Source organism: Leucopleurus acutus, assembly GCF_964270905.1.
Source record: "Leucopleurus acutus genome assembly, chromosome: 11".
In the NCBI taxonomy this organism is placed as follows: Eukaryota; Metazoa; Chordata; class Mammalia; order Artiodactyla; family Delphinidae; genus Leucopleurus; species Leucopleurus acutus.
In genome coordinates, this window is record NC_139152.1 from 24114830 (window position 1) to 24138946 (window position 24117).

Genomic DNA, 24117 nt, shown 5'->3' on the forward strand with positions numbered 1-24117 from the left:
ACAATTGCCAAGGTGTGGAAGCAACCTAAGTGTCCATCAACAGGTGATGGATAAAGAAGATGTGGTATGTGTGTGTATATATATAGATATAGATATAGATATAGATATATACACACACACACAATGGAATATTGCTCGGCCATAAAAATGAATTAAATTTTGCCATTTGCAACAACATGGATGGACTTGGAGGGCATTATGCTAAATGAAATAAATCAGACAATGAAAGACAAGTATTGTATGATATCACTTATATGTGGAATCTAAAAAATAAACTAGTGAATAAAACAACAAAGAAGCAGACTCACAGATATAGAAAACAAAATAGTGGTTACCAGTGGAGAGAGAGAAGGGGGGAGGGACAGTGTAGGGGTAGAACTAAAAAAGGGATTATATGAAACCATCTGTGTGAAACTTTGAAATTATAAAGCACTATAGGATTTAAAGAATCTTTCATTCAATAAAAAATGAAATAATTAAAAGAAGCACTGGACATGAATGGATGAAGAGGGGTGACTGGCTAGGTGTCTGTCTAATCAAAAGGCTGGCTTTCCCCATCTAGAATGTTGCGGATTACTCCGTGGATTCTGGAACACTGAAAACAACAACTGCACAGGCAGTAAAAATGAATTACAGATACTTTGGCATCTAAGAGAGAAGTATGTGTCTAATCAGTCCATTGACTAATATTTTTATGTCAATTACTTAGAAGTGTCAGAAATTTTACTTTTTATCTTAGTGAGATATTTTTTCATTAATTTCATTTATTCTTCACATATTTACTGACGGCCTTGTGTATTGAACCTCTGCTTTTTGTCTTGCTCCTCTCCTAGTCTATTCTTCCTACAGCGCCCATGTGAACATACTAACATATGTTCAACCGCAATTATATCATTATTATTTTTGCATCTAAAAAAATAAATAAAATAAAATATGCAAATCTTACGATGTAGAAATTCCATGTATTAGAATCTGTCCAAGAGAAACCCTTGGACAACTTCTGAAGGGAGTGCACTCAGGTTGTAAATTTCCTTGTTGCTTCATAAACAAGACAAAACTGGAATAAACTTACATGTCTATCAACGGGAAAGTGGCTAAATAAATCATGGAATGCAGTCAAGCAGTTTCTTGAAAATGAAATAGGAAAAATTTCCAGTAATGACAGTGGAAGAAAGTGATTATGTGAACCCTGCCATAGTTAACAATTACAAGATCTTGACCGAATATTTTTTAAAAACCTATCTTTAAATGCTTGAAAACACCCAAAGTAGACAGAAACCACTAGGAATGGACCGGACCAAGGTGTTGGTATACCCTTCTGTACTATTTGAATTTGGACCAAGTGCAAAATAATTTTATAAAACCGCAAATAATTAGATTTCAATCTGTTTTTTGTGTATTAAAATGAAACATTAAAAAATTCAACTTTAGTCTCCTACATAGCTTTTAAATTAGGTTAAGCATGTTTTCACTTTTAGAATTAAAAGTGCATCTATCATTTCCTAGTAGATTGCCTTGCTCTATTCGGGTTAAGTATTTATTGATTCAGTCAATCTCAGCAAATATTTATTGAATGTCGAACATGTGGCCAGACCCTCTTCTAGATGCTGGGGTACGATAGTCAGCAAGACAGACAACTCTCTGCTTACCTGGGGTTTATCTTGTAATGAACTGTCTTATTTGATAGAGACTTGTAAGCAGAAGGTATATACTCACCTAAAGGTATCATCTGAGAGAGGAAGAAAAAAAAAAAACCCATGTGAAAAAAGGATAAACAGGAATCTTACTTCTTTATGTACATTAAAATCCCAAAATATTAAAATTGAAGGGAGTCTTAGTAGTTTTCAATCTTTTTACATGAGGATTTTGCTCAATATAATATATTGTTTTTTAATTAATTCTTAGGATACTTCAAAATTTTAATCTTTCATTTTTTCAGTCATTTTGAATTCAATGGATTATGGATGTGTAATTTAATAGAGAATTCTTGTTTGGATTTGTCTTTTTTCTTTCATGTTGGGGGGAGCATGTAGGAGGAATAGTCAACTTTTACATAAATATGACAGGTGTGTATCATGAAATGGAATTTATTTGGCTTTCTTTTGAGTTCCTCCATTCTATAACCTGTAGGTAATGTGTTGTCGTTGGTTATTTTTACACAATGAGCAATTTTTTAGGGCAGAAGAGTTAGAAACCCTTTTTTGATGTATCCAATAATCCTTACCATCCAGAAAGTTCTTTGTTATATGACTTTTATTACTAAGTCTCTATGGTTTTGTTCACTGTATTTGTTATTGATACACTAAAACAATCCTAATAAAAAATCTATAACTCAACGGGAAAACCAAGTCAAATTTGTTTCAACAATATCACATGTTTCTTAAACCTTTCCCAAGAACTTTCTCTAATTTCAGGAAATTGTTTATATCCTCACCTGTCTTTTGTCCCAGTTAAACTCTATGCATGGAGTAATTATGCTGTTTTTCTATACCATGTTTTTCTTCTGTTTTTTGCATCTGTTATATTTTTTATGATATTTGTGGATGTCTAGTCTGTATATTCATTAAGAACTGGTATTTTTATACTATTTTATATTATCTGAAACCACTCTGATCAGATTTATGGTATTTCTCCAATAACTGAATACCAACATCAATTATAAAATTGTAATGATTATCATCTCAGCTTAGATGATAGGCCAGAAATAGTGACTGCACTGTCTCTGAGTTTAAAGCACTATTTGATTTTCTAAATCATCATCTGAAAAGGTTTCTCTAGTGGGCTTAATATTCTTTAGCCCTCAACTAAGTATATTCTTTTTCTCTTTCTCTCTCTCTCTTTAAAAAAAATCAACAGCTTGATCAAGTCATCCGCCAAAGAAGCCTGTCCAGTTTGGAACTGTTCCTCTCTTGTGCTCAGAAACAGTTAAGTGCTTTAATAGCTACGGAACCAGTTGACATTGAATAAAGAGAACGTGACAACCTAACCCACACTGGCAATGGATAAATCATTAGACCTCTAAAATACATGCTGTGAATTATAAAGATGCTTTTGTTTTCTTTCCAAACCTTGGAAAATTGATTTCCACTTCAAGGATAAACCAAAACAGTATTTAGAAGAACTACAAGAGATCTAATTTATTTTCTTTTGTTTTCTCCTTTACATTTACTATTATTTTATTAGCAGTAGTAGTAACAGCAACAAAAAGTATGATGTGACCCCAAAACCATTGAAAATTACCAGATTACCAAAAGTTAACTAAGTAAACTTTATAGCCTCTGGTGCCCTGTTAACATTGTATTTGGCAAAAATACTAAATATTTTTTACTTATTGTTTCACAATGACTTGATAAGATTCTAGGATGTCATCATACATTTATTTGATTTTGAGGCTAGAAACAGCATGGTTTTCAACATCACCTATTTATCTATGTAACTTAGATGTAAAACACTGATATGACAGAGAATCATTCTGATATTACCAAACCTCTTTTCTGTAGTGGGATCTATGTATTTTCATTGGTAACAATTAACAACACTAAAGATTATTAAATTAATTCAACTTTGATCTGATGTACCATTTAAAGGAATATATGTGTGTAATGTGCTTATTTCTTATTTCTTTTCTTCAAAGTCACTATGAATCAATAAAATCATTTTTCTTATGAATCATACCATGAACTTAATCTCTAGAAAGAGAATATAACTTAGCCATTTATAGGGATTCGGGTTCAAATATAAGAGATGTGAAATACTTTCCCAGTACTTCAGAAGTACTTAATTCATGAGCAGTGTGCTTCAATGTGAAATCATGAGTTGTTTTTTTTTTTCAAACATCAAAACTAAAATCATTACAAATGTATGCAAATATTCTGTCTTGTTTTCTGAAATGCTCCTACTTTCATAGGCTTTGTACTTTTCTGGGAATTTCTCAGTGTAATAAAAAAGAGCTTCAAATCTTATTTGGTTATTATTATTTTTTAATACTTTTTAAAAAATTATTTAAAAAAGTTTTTTCTTACTCAAACTTCTACACCCATGGATGATGATGTTTTTAATTTATACCTTCCCCTAAATATTATAATAATATTTATCAAGAATCTTTAAATGTTAATGACTACTTAGGTTTCTCTTACAAATTTAAATAAGAAATTAAAGCAAGCAGGCCACTGACTTGAAATGCAGCATAGTTTAAAAGGGGGAAAAGGGCTTTTAATTCAGGAACAAGCCAATAACATAATGTTATGGTCACATTTAAAATCAGTTGACTCTTTGTCATCAAATTTTAAATAATAGGATATTTTACAAGTTACTCAGATATGATTTAGATGAAAATGAAGCATAACAGGTCACTGAAACTAAGATCCAGAAAGCTGTAGAAATATCAAGAGTATATAATAATCTACACTTCTCTTTCTACCCCTACCAGCACAGAATGATTTTTTCTTCTTCCATTTGGGGTTACATTAGTCTATGCTATTGACATAGAGTAATTGTGGTCTGAAGTAATTTGGAACAGATTGACACTGATCAGTCTGTGAATATTTGAGGAACACCCACCATGCACAATAATAAATTCTTATATTGCTAAAATACTTTTTTCCCATGGAGTTATCCTTAAAGATAACTGAGAATAATCATCTGAACATAAAACTATTTGATACATACTGAATTAGCTAATAATCTATTTTGGTGATGTTCAAGTTATAGATTTCCACATTTAGAACTGTGTTCTCTTTTTGTCCTGGTTATCACAAGGACATAAACCATCTCAGGTAGCATTCCCTAAGAGAATTAAATGATTAAGCATTGTGCTGTGCCCAAAGATAAGAGTTTTTCCCTGAAATGTGAGCCCAAAGTGTCAAAGTAGTCAAATGTTTTGTATCTAAAACTTTCCCCTCCTATTGTATGGTTTCCTTAACTTTCTTTATATAGCATTTTCTACCTTTATGTTTAGGTGAATAAGGCACCATTCTGAAAGACTAAGGGTAAGAGAGGAATTCTGTTTTTAGAATGACAAAGCCACTGTCAAACTGTGACTAATTTTAGTAACATGCTTGAGAGTTCATTATTAGAATAGTTATTTCCTCAAAAAAAAAAATGAGTATCTGCTTTGAGCCAACTATTTTCACATGTTAGTTCAACACCCCTGTGAAGTTAAAATAACCTTGTGAAGGAGATTCGATGTTAGTGAATATTTGATGTTTAATTGCCCTTGATGACCAGGTAGAGTTGGGCTTCAACCCCAGAGCTTTCAACAGACAGTTTTACTCTTTCTAGTACCCTGGAGATACCCAATAGTCTCTCCATAAGAAATTATCTGGAAATTTTTATCCCATGTAGTCATCAGATTGTTTTAATCTTTAAAGAAGGAGGCTAGCCCCCTCTTATAAGCCTAATTGGAATTCTAGCCCTGCCACATTCTAACTGTAGAACATTGGACAAGTTGCCTAACCAATTTGAGTCTCTGCTTTCTCGTTTGTGAGGTGAAAATAGTGATTTTTATAGGCTTTTTGTGAAAATTAACCTTGTAAAATGCCCCATAGAGTAGACCTCACTGGCGTGGCCACCAGTTCACAACAAGCCCCCTTTCTCTGGGAACTGCCTACAAAATACAGGTGCAGTTGCCCACAAACAACTGGCCAAACAATATTATTCTGCCCCTCTAACGCTGACGGGCTAATCCACAGGTGAAGACCACATTGGCCTCCTGTGAAGAGTCATGTGCTGAGATACTTCAACTATTTTACCCTGGGAGGCCAGACATGAACTCTGCTTCTGAGGTCAGAAGTCCCCTGATCGCTGCCTTCCCTGACTCTTGGATTCTTTGAGCTACCCAAATATTCTTCCAATATGCCAGTTGGAAGAATACTTTTTTCCCTTAAGCCAGCCAGAGCCAGTTTCTATTACATGCAACCAAAAACGTATTAACCGAGGCAATCCAGCACAGAGCCCAGTGCATAATCCCTGGATACCCAGCGCTTGTAAATTCTTCATTTCCTCCACCATACTAATCCTCATCCAAAATGGGAATACTCTTTGCTTTATTTTTAAGGAATGTTAAAAATATAACTGAACCAAAGCCCCTATTGTCTAATAAAGCCAAGTAAATCACAGAGACCTAAAACTATGAACAAACAGTGCCCGATTTAGAAGTTCTCTGTCATTCAGAATCTGGAGTAGAGGTTTAAACCCAGCCTCACTAAATGCTGATTCATGTTGCAGTTCAGTGGAGCCTTACTCAGTGATTGCTTTGAAATCAAAACCAGAACAACGTCCCTATGCTTGATATTATTCTGCATTGAGTCAGGTATTTTTATTCTGATAGTTAAACTGACTGGAATCAGGAAATGCTATATATGCCTTAAAGAATGATAAAAAAACAAAAGAATTATTCATTCGCTGAATTTAAAAAAATAGTCTTTGCATAATAAATCCTGAATAAGAAAAAAAAAAAACCTATGTAAAAACCTGGAAAACATGTATGAAACTCCAAGAGAAAAAAACGAGAGTTATTGAATCCAAGCACTTATCCCCTAGTCTGCTGTTTACATACCAGTAAACAACTCTACTGTGTCTCTGAAGACTACCAACAGGAAGCAGAAAGCCAAAATAAATTAATAGTTCTTAGGTTGGGAATTGGATTCAAGTGATCTCACTGAAAATATAACTTTTGTCAAAAATTTATCTCTGATGAAATTAAATACCAATTAATTGATAAAATTCAGTTGTGCCTTTGATGAAAAAATATTGTTTGATTTTGGAAGTTATGTGTTGGCATTCTCAAAATTATAAAACAGAAACAAATTTTAGGCTGTTGGGAGAGATTTACCTTGGAGATGGTACAGTATTTATCTTAGACACTGAAAACCAGTGTACACTAAGAAACATAATCATTTAAGAACAATGGTAACAGCTACAGCAACAAACTGTCAAAGAACAACACCACCCTCCCAGCTCTATATGAAGATATTCAGGGATTATTTGCTTTTTATGAAGATGCCTTTTCTGGAAGGTTCCAAACAAACTATGTTGCTTTTCAATAAATCTTCATCAATTAAAAAAAATAGAAAGCCAATGTGTTCTGAATCCACAGGCCACTTACTCGTGGGCATCACCACCATCATCATAGTAAGTGGGCAGAAGCAATATATGAAAACTCCCAGATGTGACTGCCAGAATTTTTTTAAGCCAGGCAAAACTAAAAATGTTCCCTTTATTTCATTGAAAAATAAACACAGTTCCATACACCGAATCTGCCATAATGCAGGGGCTCCTTGGGCATCAATCATTGGTCTATATAAATAGAAGGAAAAGAGCTGGTAAAATTTTCTTTGCTCTCACCTAGTTTTCTGTTTTCTTTTCCCAGAACCATCCATTCTCAACAAGCTGATCCCCTTTAAATTCTACTTCCTCCCACCCTGGGCACTGCACACTAGACTTTTCCTATGCAGTACGTGTGGAGCTAAATAATAGTTTGTGTTAATTGCCATTTATAATTAATAATCTGTGTTCTTATTTGTTTATATGTATCTCCTCCTGAAGGAAGAGCCCACATCTGTCTTGTTTATTATATTCCGAAAGCATTTCCTAGTACCTAGCCTGTGTGTGGATTTAGTGTATAATAGTGAGTCCATAAATAGTTGAATCAATCAATCATTCCACTTGTAATGTAATAAATCAACTAACCCTGAGCTAATAGAGTGACTACTAATTTAAAGGATTAGCTAAAATTGCTGTGTTTCTAAATGAGGTTCTATAAGAAAGTTAAAAAACTGTCATAAAACAGTAACCAGCCTTCTGAGCACTTTAAAATGAGTCTGCATTTCCAAATGCTACAAGGATGACTAAATCATAGCTACTAGAATGCTACTAAATTGATATGCTACCCAAATTTACAATATCCTCTAAGAGTGTAAGTAGGGAAGGATATATGGCAAATTATATATATACACGAAACAATTTCTTATGGTACCAAGAGATACCTGACCTCCTGGTGAGTGCACTGTAGGGTAAATATTAGACTCACTGGTCCATCAGGTTTCAGCTACAATAGGAGGGAGGAAGAAAGTTTGGAGATGAGATTGTATGCATAGGGTTTTGGAATCAAGAATAGGAGATCCAGAGGGCCCAGTAGGAGCTGCGGGTGAGGAGAGGGGAGGGTTTGGGATTGGGTCAGACCAGGGAATATTCAGAGCAATGTGGTGTGAGAGTCCTGGTGATAATGGACGCAGAAGGATACTGATGGCCTTTTAAAATCCAATTCTGACTCCCAATTGTTATGCAAACTGGTCTTGTATTTTTGAGAAATACACAGAGATGAAGAAACAAACTCATTCAAAAGGTAGGAAAACTTGACTCAGTCCTGGCAAAGATTCAGTTCTCAGAAGTCTGGAAGCTGATTTTAAAAGAAATAACTGAAGCCACAGAATGTACAAATCACTGACTTCAACACAGCTCAGATACTGAAGCAGATTATAGAAAATGTTTTGTGGCAAGATGTACATGTAATGAATTTTGAGAGCTTGCTCTTTTGTGTAGGTATTCTTTTCTAAAAATGTTAGAACCACCGGACACTGTGGAAAGCACTACCTTTATAAAGAAACATACTTTTCCTGTAATTTTTTAAATCTTTCTTTTTGCCTGCTTTCCATAACTGCTAAAATTGTAAATGTTTATAGATTTATAAAAATGTTTAGCAGTGTTTCAAGTAGTAAAATTTTAGTAATTGTCTAACACACTTTATTTTTCTTATAATTTTTTTCTTTCTCTCATAATGCAGGGAATAGACTTTTATACTTTGTATCAAATCAAAACTGACGTGTTGGCAGCAGTTACATAAAATGAGATAAACTAGGTAGAAATATCAAATCAGGTCCTTTTAGGCTTGGAACCAGTCTGTAGGTTCCAAGTAGTCCAGATAAGCAGCTACAGTTATTGATGAGTGAGACATATTCTCTTTTATATGAATTAAATTCTTTCAAAGTGTCACAGTGATTCTACCTAATATAAACCCTTGGTTATGCTGGCAGTTCCCCACATGAAGAATTCTTGTACTCAGGAATGTGTTTTATCTCTATTCCTTAGAATTTGAAATGCATATTCTCTATTATAGATGTTAAGTAATCTACCTGGGAAGCCTGAAAATTCTACATAGCCTATAATGCAGTGTTATGTAGACCTCAACCTTAAATGTAATGGTGGTGGTGCCCTCATTTTTTTATTCTCTCTTTCTATGTGATCTCTTCTGATTCCACAGCTTTACATACTCTCTGTATGCTGAAGACCACTGACTTTAAGTCCAAAGTCCTATATTCAGCTGCCTACCCTATATTTCCACTTAGATGTGGTACCTAACATGTCAAAAGCAGCGCTCTTCATCGCCACCTCACCTCTGCCAACCAGAGCTCTTTCTGTGTCTTTTCTAATGTTTTCCATCTCAATGAATATATCATCCTTCTCCATTTCTCTCTTTTATCTCTCTCTCACTCCCTACTTCAAATTCAGTTCTGTCAGCTTTACTCCAAGACTTATCTTGAATCCATCTACTTTTTTCCATTCATTCTCATGACTACCTCCCTGACCAAAGCCTGTGTCATCTCTTGCCTAGACTTGAAATAGTCTGCTCAGTGAGCCCTTGTTTCCATTCTTGTTCCCAAAAAAATCAGTTCTCCACATTACAGCTAATGATTTCCTAAAACCTAAAGTTATTGAACCAACTAATGTCTCTATGGGAAAATGCATTCATAATTTCACTTTGGATGCTAGGAACATATACAGTGTAGTAGGAATAGATTCAAGTCTTTGGTGGTGGTTTTAGTCATTGGGGCAGGGTTGCTAACAGGATCAAGTGCAACTGGTAAAAGTATGACTGAGCTGAGGAAAAGGAGAAAGTTGGTAAATCAATAGTTAAGAGACCTGCCAGTGTGCAATGGGTATGTATATACTCTTTTGGGATCCAGCTGGTTCCTTTTCACGTCCTTTTCTTCTGTATGGCTTAAGCTTTGACCTGCCTGCTTCTCTACTGTTACTTTTATCTACCAGAGTATTTCCTCCTTGAAGGTTTACAGAATTCAACATTATAAATATCCACAATCTCTTAGATAGTCACTTCAAGATTGGTTAGGAATTTTATTCACAGAGGTGGGAAAAGTGGAAGTAAAATTTTCATCCAGAATCGTGTATGCTACAAAAGAATATGTAGCTTCAGTCCATTCTGGGCATTTTCTGACTCAGCTAGCCCTGGCTTGGGGTGTGAAGGACCAATATTTTCTCACCTTCATTAGCCTTCTTCTAGGGAAGAGAGAGGCTTCTCAGCCCTCATGAAAACTTTGTTCTCTCCTCTTCCTGCCATGTGGCACCACCAACCCTACCATTATAGTGGACACTGACAAATCAGGTAGGAAACTTCAGTAAGATGGGGGTGGGGTTGGAAGAAATGGGGAGATAGCAAAATCCAAGAATTCCCAAACAGGAGCACCCTGTCCTTTTATGAATAGCTGTTCTAATTATGATATATTCAATTGACTAACAGAAATGCTTGAGAGGTGGAATGTATCAGGTACCCCTGGGGCAGTCAAGCTTGCTTCAACAAGCTGAGATCACTGTCAGGTAGCCATGATTCTTTCCTCTATGAAATAGAGAACATGGGACCATATAAGACCACAAGGTTGGAGCAACTCCATGAAATAATTTATGTCAAAACGAGGAGTTTTGGGCAATGAGGTGATCTTCACTCTTAAATTTTGTGCTATAAGTATTTTTGCATACTTCTTTCTCTTAAAGAATGAAAAAATAAGAGGAAGGCTGTATCTTTAGTTTGCTCAATGAGAAGGAAAAATTGTAATTGGATACCCTTACTGTCAATCATTTAGCAATGCTTCTGGATAGAGATTAGGGGAACTTTCTATATATGCATTGTGTAATATGATAACCACTAGCTATGTGGGGCTGTTGAACTCTTGAAATGTGGCTAGTGTGACTGAGGAAACTAATTTTTAAATTTTATTTAATTGTAATTAATTTAAATTTATATAGCCACATGTGACTAGTAGCTACCATATTGTAGATTTTGAATCTAGGAATATCCTTGACAGGGAAAAAGCCGTGACCAGGTTTATTACCCCTGATCTTTAAAACAGTCATATTTGTTCTCTTCCACCCTTCTTAAGATTAGTGTGGAGAGTAAGGAAGTCATGAGTACAAATGCGTGTGAAACTCTCTAAGGAAAGGTATTTGCCAGCAGAAAGCTGAGAAGACAGTGCTGTTGAGAGTTAATGTTATCATGACTAAAGAGTACAAGAGACCTAATAAGTCAGGATAACCCTCTGACTGATGTATGACTCTCAGAGCTAGGAACATTTGTAGTTGAGTGCTTGCAAAGAAAAGAGATCTCTCTGATCTTTGGCCAAAACTTTTCAAAAAATCAGAAATTCATCTCCTAAATTTGAGGAAATACTTTAAATTTAGTCTTGATTTGCTTTTGAGAGGGATCTGGAGAATTAATATAACTTTAATTTTGAAAATTAAGCAGAAATTGAATAACCTCATTATTCAGTTAATTCAGAATAATTCAATTTATTTATTATTCACAATTGAATAATAAGGATTCAGACTTCCAAAATGGATTTTTAATTAATAAAAAATAATGTCTAATTAGTTATGAGTCTTCAAAAATATTTACAGTTTCCCAATAATTGAATTTGTTGAGAAATATCATTTCATTTAAAAAACATGTGTTGAGCTCCTACTATGTGTCATGTATTGTGCTAGACATAAACAACTAGTTAATGCTCTTAACAGTTCTTTTTAAGAAGAGGAAACTAAGGCTGAGAGCGGGTCAGTAACTCGCCAGTGATCACTGCTTTACAAGCACTGCTTCATCAGGTATCTACCTGATGCCAAAGTCCGTGCTTTTCAGAAGGGGAAACATTTTCTTCCGCCAGTTACGTTCACCTATTTTATTTAACCTAGCCACTCAGTCTGTTTGGATTCACTTTTGTGATGTATCCCCCACCAAAGCATGCTGATGATCTTAAAGAATTTACAAACTCCAGGCTCAGCTTCTTGGCAACCAGATTATGCTGAGTGGTGCATCGCCAAACCTGCACTAAACCCTGTAGCTTATTGGAGTGTTAGGGTTTCTGCTGATGGGGCAAAGTTGTGAGAAAATCATTTCCCTTCTAAGCCAAATTCCATTTAATTGCCATTGTTTACCTGGTGGGAAAAGATTTACATTCCACAGCTCAGACAAATCAATACTGCTTAATACTGTGATTTAACTTGGAGTTACACTAGCTAAATGACAAGAACGCCTGGCTGGAATATAAAGTCAAGACATCAACTACTACACTATTGGCTAATATAACCTAACAATGAAGATTCTTCCAAAAGACTAATCTTCTCCCAAGCTCTAATCAATTCTTAAGGGAAATCATCAGTCCAAATCAATAATAACTTGATGGTGTGATGAGCATTATAACCTTACATTTTCAGAGAAGAAAATAGAAATGGCTTGACTAACGTAATTTAATTCTAAGTCTTAGTCATAGAGCACAACACAGAGCCAAGAATCACTAGCTCCTTTCCTCAAATTTTACCTATTATTTGAAATTGATACAGCTCACCAGTGATATTAACATCAGAAATTACATCACATCTTAAGTAATTTGGAAATACACGTTAAGAGTATTGTTTCCATTGCAAAACTTTACTGAGAAGATTTGTATTGTTCCCTTTTATAATTTATGACAGTTTATTCAGGATGGAGCCAGTTTATTCAGGATGGAGCTGGGTTCAAGACTCATGTCCGTCAGCTTAGTATTTAACCTCCCTTGTGCCTCAGTTTCCTCAGTTTTAGACAATAAAACTCACATCATAAGCTTGTTAGATTAATACATGTAAAACCATTAAAATAATGTCTGGCTCACAGCTCAGAGTTTATGTTCTGTATTCATAAAGAATAAAGTTGCTGTTTACATTATCTTTAAAATTTTTCATTATCATTTTTGTTAATATTTTTCATATTGATAGAATGTCACTTTTTAGCTTTTAAGAATACTTTTGTTATATTGATTCATTTGTTCAGATTGATCTTTTTTCTCTTCTGTCAAACCATGTCTTAATTTATTTGAAACACATTTATGATCTGTCATGTTTCAGCCAGATGTCCCATTAGCTTCTAAAAGTAAGCTTAGAATTCTGTAAAGCATCTTCAGAGAGGGCGTATAATAATGCTTTACAGAATGATTTTTTTTTTCCAGTGGTGGCAAAAATTTTGAGAATTCTAAAATGCTCTTTCCTTCAACAGTTATCTAAAGTTAAGCCCTGAGCATCTGACCTCCATGCAACCTCCGTATTTCACTGTTGTGATTGTCTCAGGTATGTTTACCTTCAACAGACCTAGTCCCCTAATCTCTTTCTCCTGCTCCTGGGCCAGTCTGCTGCATTCCTGTCTGCTGTGAAGAGTGGTGACAAATACTAATCTGAACTAGACCACAGTCGCATGAAGTCAGATGGAGGACTTGGCCTCGTATCAAACCTTAAAGCAGAGGGGAAGGATGGAAATGCTGTCTTGTAAATAGCAAGCCACCCAGTGCGTAAGCCCTGAAAACATGTAAATAACACTACATCTCATATGCTTTATTTCTCAATTTTGTCATGCTACCTTTGCCAGCTAGTTTAACTGAGTACGATTTGCAATGTTATTTTATTGAACATTTTTTGACAATTTGAGTACAGCTCTGAATGTAGTATTAAATCCTCTTCTGGCTCAGCAGATTGCAAAATTGCACGCTCTGTCTACACATCAAATCCTAGGTCTGGAGGGGAATTTAGACTTGACCTAGTCCAGCACATCCAGAAAACACTGCATTTGAGCTCTCTCATAGCAGATGGTATTTCAAGCTATCCTAAATGACATCTTTACAAGAAGATTAATTATATTATTACAGACTTTCACACAAAGGTTAAAATTAAGCTTGGCTTCCATTTCTTATAAATTCATACAATTTTTTCTTCTTGTTCAAGGATCTCTAGCCAACTCCAATGGCTGGACCAGTAAGTTTAATCACACTTCTGTGACCAGGAGGAAACTAAATATCATAAATTATGTTAACAATTTAGTTTTAAATTCTTTGTGTCAGCTTTATGTGTCAGGTTTGGGATTGATCAATTTTTTTAATCCATCAGGGATCCAGTGTTGCAGAAGTCCTAAAGAAAAGCTATTCTGAAGAATTCTCAGAGAATCAACTCAATTCTGGCAACTCTTTTATAGAGATTTTGGGATGACGAGAAACTACACTGGCACAATACTTAAAGCTTTGGCCTAACAGGAATTTAAATTATAATTACATTATAATATTTTCTAAGAATTCCGTAAGAAAAAAATTGTATATGGTCAAAGGAAGGAAAAATTGCTTTAATCAAAGTCCCAATGATTGAATAGCATATATTCAGTAACAGAATGAAGATTTACCTCAAAACCATTGGGCCTTCTAGCCTCACAGTTTCTATTATTATTTAGAATTGTTTTTCAGCTATAAGTTGACAAAGATAGATTGCTTTAAAATTTTAGCTATATGGCATTTTAAAGTTCTTTTAAAATAAATTCACATTGATTTTAAACTTAGCTCTAGTTAGATTTTTAATATGTGCTCAAATTGCAGAATTCTTCATAATCAACATCTAATATCTGTTCATTTCATTTATGATTAAGTAGTCTCTTCATCCATTTATTTATTTTTTAAAAATGATTTTCCCCTCTTAAAAGAAACTTATTGCTCTGTTATGTGTTTGCTTGGAAATCATTCACACTGTAGAGACTTCTGGTCTTATTCTCTCCAGTTCTTCTCTGTTTCTGGGACAGAGGGTGGATCGTATTTCCCTAAACCGTGGCAGTTAGATGGGGCAGCGCTATGATACTAATGGATGATGAGCAGAACTGAAGTGTATCATGTCCAAGCCAAAACATTCAGTTACTGCTGCCAGACTCACCAGCCCAAAGCTCTCTCCCCCTGCCGGGTGACAGTGGAAGAGACCTCGTGTTGAGATTGTGGAGATACAAGATCAAAACAGCCTACATCACTGAGTTGCTTCAGGAAGGACAGTTGGCTTGGAGGGTCTCATATCCACATATGGTTTTAATTGAATGAGAAATAAACCTTTTTTTGGCATGTCAAGTCGCTGAGATCTGGGAGTTTTCTATTATTGCAGCATAAACCTGATCTATCTTAATATAACTAGACAAGATAAAAGAAAACTCAGGAGGATATCTAACTTCCTTGAGAATCTTACTGAGACCTACTTAGACCTTGTTGTCCCAAAGATCAATCAACTTCCTCAGCAATGAATGTTGGTTTAGTGTCTAATGTTTGTAGTCACTACACAACATACCTGGGATACAAAGATGTTGAGGATACAACCCCTTGCCTTCAGATTGCTATAAAAGTACTTCCTGGGATGATGTCAAGCTATTCAAAATTGGGAAATTTTACTGAAAACATTTTTCTTACCAAAAAAATTCTTAATCTGAAAATAGCACATGTGCGCGCACACACACACACACACACACACACACACATTGTGTGTATGCATCATACATTGTTATGCATTCAGTCTGCATGAATGTTATACATATATGTGTATGTATACATTTGAAGGGGTGGGGAAGAGAGAGAAAGACACAAGGCACCACATTCTTCAGTTGATCTTTCACTAAATTTCAAAATCCAGACAGAATAAATTTGTAATCAGTGTAGTTGTGGTCTACCTGACACTGCCTTGCACAGAATAAAAATGGCTCCCTGATAAAATGGAAATCACATATTTCATTTCCAGCCAGTCTGTAACTGGTCATTTTCTTTGTTTGTTTTCTTTCTTTTGCAGAATGGGTCAAAGTAGTCTGAAATGAGTTAGTGCAATAAGAAAAAATATATAGATAGATAGATTTTTTTTTTACCATTACATCGTATTTACACTTAGTTGCAGTTTTTTGTACTAAATCAAATGTAGATTTTTATTGAATCACTGTTAATGCCAAAGAACTGCTGTTCGGTCAAATAGCTGTTTCATGGTTGCACCTTAGCTTGCCTCTGGCCTACCTGTGCCACTGGGTGCTGACATACCCTTCATATATCACAGGAGTGAAGACACTAATTTATGGAAAATCTGGGCTTAGTTTTTCTTCATTTAGTTGAATAATCCAGTTCTTGAAATAATCAGTAATAAAGAGATAATTATGATTAACATTTCTACCCACCTTTTCATAACTAAGGGTTTCTTTTAACATATATTTCAGCCCTACAATACCTCCTTCGAGTGGCTAATGGTGTTCTTATATCACATGTTAGAAAAGTAAGACTAATTAGCTTATCTAAGAGACACAGTTATCAAGTGAACAAACTACCATCCAAACTCAGGTCTGTGCTCTGATAACATATGTCAGCACAATTTTTAATATAAAAAATCCTTTTTGCAAATACTCCTTTTATAAAATATTCCTTTTTAAACCACAAGGATTCAAAACTCTAGACTGCTCTTAGAATTACCTAAATAATCTCTAACAGCATTTCTAGAGGGGTAGTCGTGGGTCACCTGCATCAGAGTCAGCTGGGGTGCTTGCTAAAATGCAGATTTCTGGTCTCCTACCTAAACTTTGTGAATCAGAATCTTCTAAAGAACATTTCAGAAATTTTCATTTTTAACTTATTTTCCAGATGACTCTAATATACAGTAAAGTTTGAGAACTGCTGAAACATACTTACAATCATTATTCCCAAGCAACTGGGAGACTCTCAACCCTTACAGAAGTGACTCCAATTTTATCAAAAGAACACCTCAATAAGGCCCTTTATGTTTGACCATGTGACCCATGTCAAGAATCTAAGGTGTGAATTCAGTTTAGCTAATAGTAGGAGCCAAGGAGATGCAGTGGTAACCAAAGAGCAAGGGGTAAGGAGAGGAGTACTTTTTCTTAATTTGGAGAGTAATTTGAAGAAACACTGAACATAAACATACTAACACATTACTTTAAAATATGACATTGAATGCTGGCTTTAGGAAACATAAAAAAGGCCAAAATTTATAAATTTGGAGGCTTATGCTAAAGAAAAATTTGAATATAAAAATGAAGTAGGTGGTTGGGGGTGGAGAAGTTAAGCAAGAGGTTGTCTGTCACTGGATGGAGAGAAGAGAAACAGACAAGTAGAGGGTGTGAAGAGCAGCATTTGAAAACAAAACACAATCTTTACACACATTCTTTTAACACAAGGTTAAGTGGTGGTATCCTGTTTTGCAGTTTCAAAACCTGAGTCACAGAGAAGTCCCATGAATTGCCAAAATTCAATCGGTTAGTCAATGGCAGAACAAACCCAACTTTACTCCAGTGACTCCAAACCCGCTGCTTTCCCACCTAATTATATTACATTTTCTTTTGTTTTAAACCTTCCAACTAGTTTTCAGTCCATTTGAGGATATTGTATCTGTCTGAGTCAATATGAACTAATATGGCAGAGCTTTTGGTAAGCACGTTAGCATTTTTGAGCCTTTCTTGCAATTTTTCCCCCTTTGGAATAATTACAGACTGCTGTGTTTTAATTATAGTGACTTTTAGGATGCTCCAGATTTCTCCCAAACAGTTGGCTTTTGTGTTTTCTTCTTCTACCTTTCATCTTAAGATTTCTAAACTCTTCTGTATCCCAGTGAAATTTTTCCTTAAGAAGAAACCCTAAGTGATATATAGTCCACCTGAGTGACATGACGGAGGAAGACACAAATTAGCTCCGCTGAATACTAGGTGTAAATGCTTTCAGGTAGCTCTTCTTAGTTGAAAACAGTATAAAGCAATACTCCTTTTCCAAACCATCTGGAGGCAACTTACTGGCAATGAACAACATGGTCTACATAAAAGTACTAATTCTGATTTCTATGTGTCATCTGCATGTTGCACAACTCTGTAAATTATGCATAGAAACAGAAACTAGGAAAAGGAAGCAGCTCTGCAATGTGCTGTGATTAAAGAATCACCAAGCATCACCTTACTTGGCTGGTAGTTAGGGTCTATGTTTGTTTATTTAAAAAAAATATGCAGGTGTAATGGAATGGCTCCTCCTATAACGTGCAAAGTAAATAGATAATTGTATTTTGAAGGCAGCAGTGTCCTTTCCGTAAATAATCCATATATCAGGTTTTTCTGCCCATTAAGGTTCACCTTGCTGTGGTATATTTAAGAAAGAAAAGAAACTATTTCATATGTGTTTCTGAATCGTCAGTGATTGCTACTCACCTGAGATACATGGTTCTTTCTCTCCTTGGTGTGTCACTGCCACCTCTTCAAAGGATTCCGTAGTTCTGTAATTTTTGTCTTTTAAAAAAAACTGCTTTGTTGAGGTATGATTGACATGTAAAAGCTCTACATATTTAGTGTATACAACTCGATGAGTTTGGGAATAAGTATTCACAGTGAAACTGACACCACCATCAAGGCCATAGACATATCCGTCACCTCCCAAAGTTTCCTCCTACCTCCTTTATTATAAGAAAAACAATAACTATTAATATTATTATTTTGTAATAGAACACTTAACATAAGATCCACCATCTTAGAAAATTTTACGTATACAGTATAGTATTTCTATCTATAGGCACTATGCTGTATAGTAGATATCCTGAACTAATGTATGGTATTTAACTGGAACTTTGTACCCTTTGATTACAACCTCTTCGTATCCCCATAGCTCCAACCCCTGGCAATCATCAGTGTACCATCTGCTTCTATGAGTTTGACTGTTTTAGATTAGACATATAAGTGAGATCATACAGTATTTGTCTTTCTGTGCTTGACTTAATTCACTTAGTATAATGTCCTCCAGGTCTATCCATGTTGTTGTAAATGGTAAGATTTCCTTCTTTTTTAAAAAGGCTGAATACTATTTTATTTTATGTATATCTCACATTTTCTTTATCCATTCATCTGTCAATGGACATTTAGGTTGTCACTATCTTGGCTACCGTGAATAATGCTGCAATGAACATGGTAGTGCAAGTATCTCTGTGAGATCCTGATTTCAATTCTTTTGGATAAATACCCAGAAGTGGGATTGCTGGATTATCGTATGATAGTTCTATTTTTAATTGTGTCATGTCCTTCTTTACTGCCATCTCACAGTTACAGACATGTGGCTGGAATTCTGTCCAAAATATATAAAGAATTCTTAAAGCTCAACAATCAGAAACAAATGACCAATGCAAAAAATGGTCTAAACACCTTAACAGACACCTCACCAAAGACATATAGATGGCAAATAAGCATATGAAAAGATGCTTCACTTCATATGTCATCAGAAAAATGCATATCAAAACAATGAGATACCACTACACACCTATTAGAATAGCCGAAGTGGAGATCACGGATGATATCAAATGCTGGTGGGGATGCAAAGTGACAATTTAGCGGAAGACAATTTGGTGGTTTCTTACAAAACTAAACATACCCTTATTATACAGTCTAGCAATTACAATCCTTGGTATTTACCCAAAGAAGCTGAAAACTTATATTCACACAAAAATCTGCACATGGATGTTTATAGTAGCTTTATTCATAATTGCCAAAACTTGGAAGCAACCAAGATGTTCTCCAATAGGTGAATGGATAAATAAACTGTGGTACATCCAGACAATGGAATATCATTTCACACTAAAAAGAAATGAGCTCTCTGATCATGAAAAGACATGAAAGAAACTTAAAAGCATAGTAAGTGAAAAAGGCCAATTTGAAGTGGCTACATATAGTTTGATTCCAATTATATGACATCCTGGAAAAGGCAAAACTATGGAGATAGTAAAAATAATAGTGGTTGCTAGGGGCTAGGGTGGAAGGAGGGATGACTATGTGGGGCACAGAGGATTTTTAGTGTAATAAAACTATTCTGAATGATACTGCAGGGGTGGATATATTTGTCCAAACTCGTAGAATATACAATACAAAGAGTGAACCTTAGTGTAAACTGTGGACTTGGGTGATGATGTTGTGTCAGTATAGGTTCATCGGTTGTAGCAAATGCACCACTCTGGTGGGAGACGTTGACAATGAGGGAAGCTATGCATATGTGGAAGCAGGGGCTATGTGGGAAGTCTCTGTACTTTCCTCTCAATTTCGCTGTGCACCTAAATCTGCCTTAAAAGACAGTCTTTTAGTGAAAGAAATGAAAAACAGTAAGAAAGAACTCAGCTACAAACTTTCTAATGCTGCTGACTTAGCCGTAAGTAACTGGAAGCTCTGTCATTACACTAAAAAATATAAAACCTGGCGGAGTAGCCGTGTCCATGGAAGCAGCTGCTACACCAGCACATTCTGACTGACCCGCTGCACAGACAGCACAACCAGTAGCCACGTTCACAATGGACTTGGGACACATTTTAGCCCCAAATAAGCAGGATATGTAAAGAAGGAAAAGAACTCTGAATGTTGATGCGCAAACCCGGGCCTCTCCCACGGAACCGCAATAAACGTGCTCAGCAAAGATGGAATTGAAGCTAAGAACTTAGAGCTGGACCACAGTTGGCTTGGCCGGCATCAGAGCAGACGGGGTGGTCAGACCCTGACCTGGCATGAGACGGGAAATTTGGCTGCAGGACAGAAGGGCACACTCTGCATTAGGGCAAAGTCTCAAAGGAGACCTGGTGTCCCGTCGTGAGAGATGGAAGCTCTTAGATAAGCAGAGAGACAAGGCTCCGGCAGGGCATGTAAGGGAACAAGGTTTCAGGCAGGAAAGTAGGGGAGGGGCTTGGAGAAGGCCTGGTGGGGGTAGGGTTTTTACTGTCTGAAACCAGGATTGGCCGTGGAGAGTTATCTTCTGATGTCTTTAGCTCCCATTAATAAATGACAGCAACTTACCTGCACTCTGCATCCTAATGGCGCATCAAAACCACCGCCTCTCGGCCTCACACTCACGATGCTGATCCGCTTTTGCCTGTTTTTTTCTAGGACGGGTAAAGTGTCACAACTCGGGCTTAGGCCTCCCTGGGGTAAACATCAGGCATTCGCCTTGCCGTTGGCCAGAGAGCTGCCTGTGGTCACACATCAGAGACAAATTAACACTGGCACCAACCTTGCATTTGGGAGACAGGGTAAGAGTTTACAGGCTCCCGAGCGCTTTTACAGCCCCTCTCACTGAATCCTCAGATCACATCTGGTGCTGCTCAGGCACATCTGGAAGGCCAGGCGTGGGTGGACCACGTCTGGAAGAGTGGGGGGTGGTGGGGAGGGAAGACACATCGGGCACTCTCCCCTCCCCACCTTCCTGCCTGTCACTCTCTTCAAAGAACTCAGGGCAGGGAGTCAGCACACGGGGCTTCTGAGCCCCATCTTCCTACTGACTGACTGTGAGCTCAAGGACAAAGTCAATTACATATCAGGTGATTTCTAAAGTTCCCTCCAGCTTCAAGGTACATTCAAGGTCACATTCTGTGACAACCGGGAGAGGTAGACAGCAAGGCTAGTGATGCCTTCCTTGAAAATGGAGACCCTGTTATTCAAAGAATTTAATAATTCCTACCACCAGTTACACAGGTGATAAGTGTCTCTGGACACTTTCACTTAGTGTTTTTATCATGATATCACGCGCACACACACACACACACACACACACGCGTGTGCGCGCGTGTGAGCACACCTGTGGATTATCCTCGACCTGCCTGGATCTGGCTCAGATAACCTGACACAGATAAAAGAATCCGTGTTTTCACCTAAACTGTACTAATTACTTGGACAGTAGCTGGCTACATAAGATTTCACAGGTTGACAGCCTGCACACAGGATTTGTCCTTAAGCCCTATTTTATTTGGCTGCCTGAGTGTTTTGTTAAAAAAAAAAATTAACATGTGGCGACATTTTAAATTTGGGATATTTTACATAAAAACTGAAATGTTTCAATTCTCTTAAAAAAAAAAAGATCTGGCAAAATGACAATAACTGGCTGAAATGAGTTCATCATTATACTGTCCTTTCAGTTCGTGTTTTCCAGTCTTGGCACTGTTGAGATTTGGGGCTGAATAATTCTTGCTGGTAGGGGGTTGTCCTGGGTAGTTGAGCTTTTCAGTCCTGTGCCCACCAGATGCCAGTAGAAGTAGCACTTTTCCTTCTGTGTGACAACCAGTGGTGACATTGCCAATGTCCCCTGGGGAGAGGGGGGCAAATTGCCTCTGGTTGGGAACCATAACTGACTGTCGGCGTTTGAGTAGTGATCCCTGGGCAATAGAATTTTAGAGCCGGAAAATGTGTAGTGCTACCCTCTGCTTTTACAGAGGAGGAAACTGAAGCTCATCCCAGAGGTGAAGTAACCAGCTCAAAGTGGCACAACCAGGACAGCTAGGAACAGAGCTAGGGCTGGAACCCTGATCCTCTGAATCCTTGGGCAATGCACTTCTCCCCTCCACTTGCCACCTTCCAGGCCCCCACTCACCTGCCGGCTCCTAGGGCTTTAGTTCCTGACCTGGGACGTCTGACTGCTCCTCTCTGCCCTCTCCAGAGCGCACTGAGCCCTGCTCGGGGTGCCCTGATGAGTGAAACTGAGCAGCCCTTCACTTGCGGGGAGCACCTCCCCAGCCAAGGCTGCCTGTGCTGTCTCACTCAATAGGAAGGGTTGTTTCGTAAACACTGACCTTGTTCTCTGCTCATTCAATAAGGATTGTCCTCATTCCCAGCTGATTGAGATCACCAGTCTCTCCTGCGTTCTTGAAGCAACATTTCCTCTAAAGTCACTTATAAAATGTGCAGCCAGACCACACGTCTGTCTGAAGTCGTTTGTCACTCTGCAAACTCCTCAGGAACATGGTCATCCTACAACAGTCAGAGGATGTTATTTATACACTTAGAGCTTGTTTCACCATCGCAGGTCTCGTCCTTTTTGATAAAAAATGGTGTTAAGGACGTATTAATGATTTCCCACAAGAGATATTTTCTTTTCAGAATAAGAGATTCCTCAGGCATGAGAAAGTACATGTCAAGGCTCTTTGGGCCAGGAGCCCCCAGTACTTGGGTTTACTTTCGGCTCTGCCACTGTCAGTCTGTATGGGCTGGGCAGGTCCATAGCCTTCTCAACTATAGAACCGTGTGTGAGTGTGAGTGGCCATGAGATCCCTGGAAGCTCTCACATGGAGTTAGTTATGTTCTTGTTTCATCTGTTAGAGTCCATGTGAGATTTCTCCCCTTATCAAGTCCTGTTCTAATTGGTCTATTGCATTTTTGACAGAGAAAGCCCCAAAGACACCTGTTATAAAATGTTATTCTTTTACATACCTACAGGGGGCCACCCCATAGATTAAGTAGAAATTTTCCTAGTTAATAGTGAAATACCTTAGTTAGAAAGTAGCTTTGCCAGATGGTCAAATAGTTCTTCACTCAGTTTGTGGGTATGTCCTCCGTGGATGTCCTGCTGAAGTGAGAATCATTTGAGCATGGAATGACACGTGTCCCCCTCCTCCCCCTCTCACCACCTTCCGTCCTCCCACGCAGTGTAGGAGGACTTGTGTGTTTTCCTACATTGTTATCTGGAGCTTCTGGATCACTGCCATGTGACCACTCAACACTGCCGTATGTGTGTTCTTGTTGTCTTGTTTTCCATTCTGGATACATCTCTCCCTGGTATAGTTTCCTACCATCTGTGCTTCTGATCATCTCATCCTTTTCTTTTCTTTTCTTTTCTTTCCTTTTCTTTTCTTTTTGTTTTGGTTTGTTTGTTTTGCGGTACGCAGCCCTCTCACTGCTGTGGCCTCTCCCGTCGCGGAGCCCAGGCTCCGGACGCGCAGGCCCAGTGACCTTGGCCCACGGACCCAGCCACTCCGCGGCACGTGGGATCCTCCCGGACTGGGGCACGAACCCACGTCCCCTGCATCGGCAGGCGGACTCCCAACCACTGCGCCACCAGGGAAGGCCCTCCTTTACTTTTCTTTTGTTTTCTTTGAACTTGGGGAGAAAAGAAATTCTGCATGAAAGGTAATGATAATAGCAGAACAGTATATAAAAGCGTTGTTGGTAACATTCCTTTGTGTCATGTTTTGGGTCAGTCTGATCATGGGTGTGTCTGGACAAGTGGAGAGGGGGAAGGAGAGCCGTAGGAG

At 37.3% G+C, this 24117-nt stretch overlaps 1 protein-coding gene across 5 annotated transcripts in view; it reads left to right on the plus strand.

Annotated features, from left to right (window-relative positions):
- The window catches only part of CCDC91 (coiled-coil domain containing 91), a 401591-nt gene that overhangs the window by 375834 nt on the left and 1640 nt on the right, over nt 1-24117 (plus strand). For 4 of the 5 annotated variants that reach the window (XM_082851111.1, XM_082851107.1, XM_082851109.1 and 1 more), the window contains one exon: nt 2857-3956. The exons of the other annotated variant lie outside the window; for it this stretch is intronic. In XM_082851111.1, coding sequence (XP_082707237.1) covers nt 2857-2967 — 111 coding nt within the window. In that variant the 3' untranslated portion in view covers nt 2968-3956. Of the gene's footprint in view, nt 1-2856; nt 3957-24117 lie in introns of those variants that run through there. 5 annotated transcript variants of the gene reach the window in all.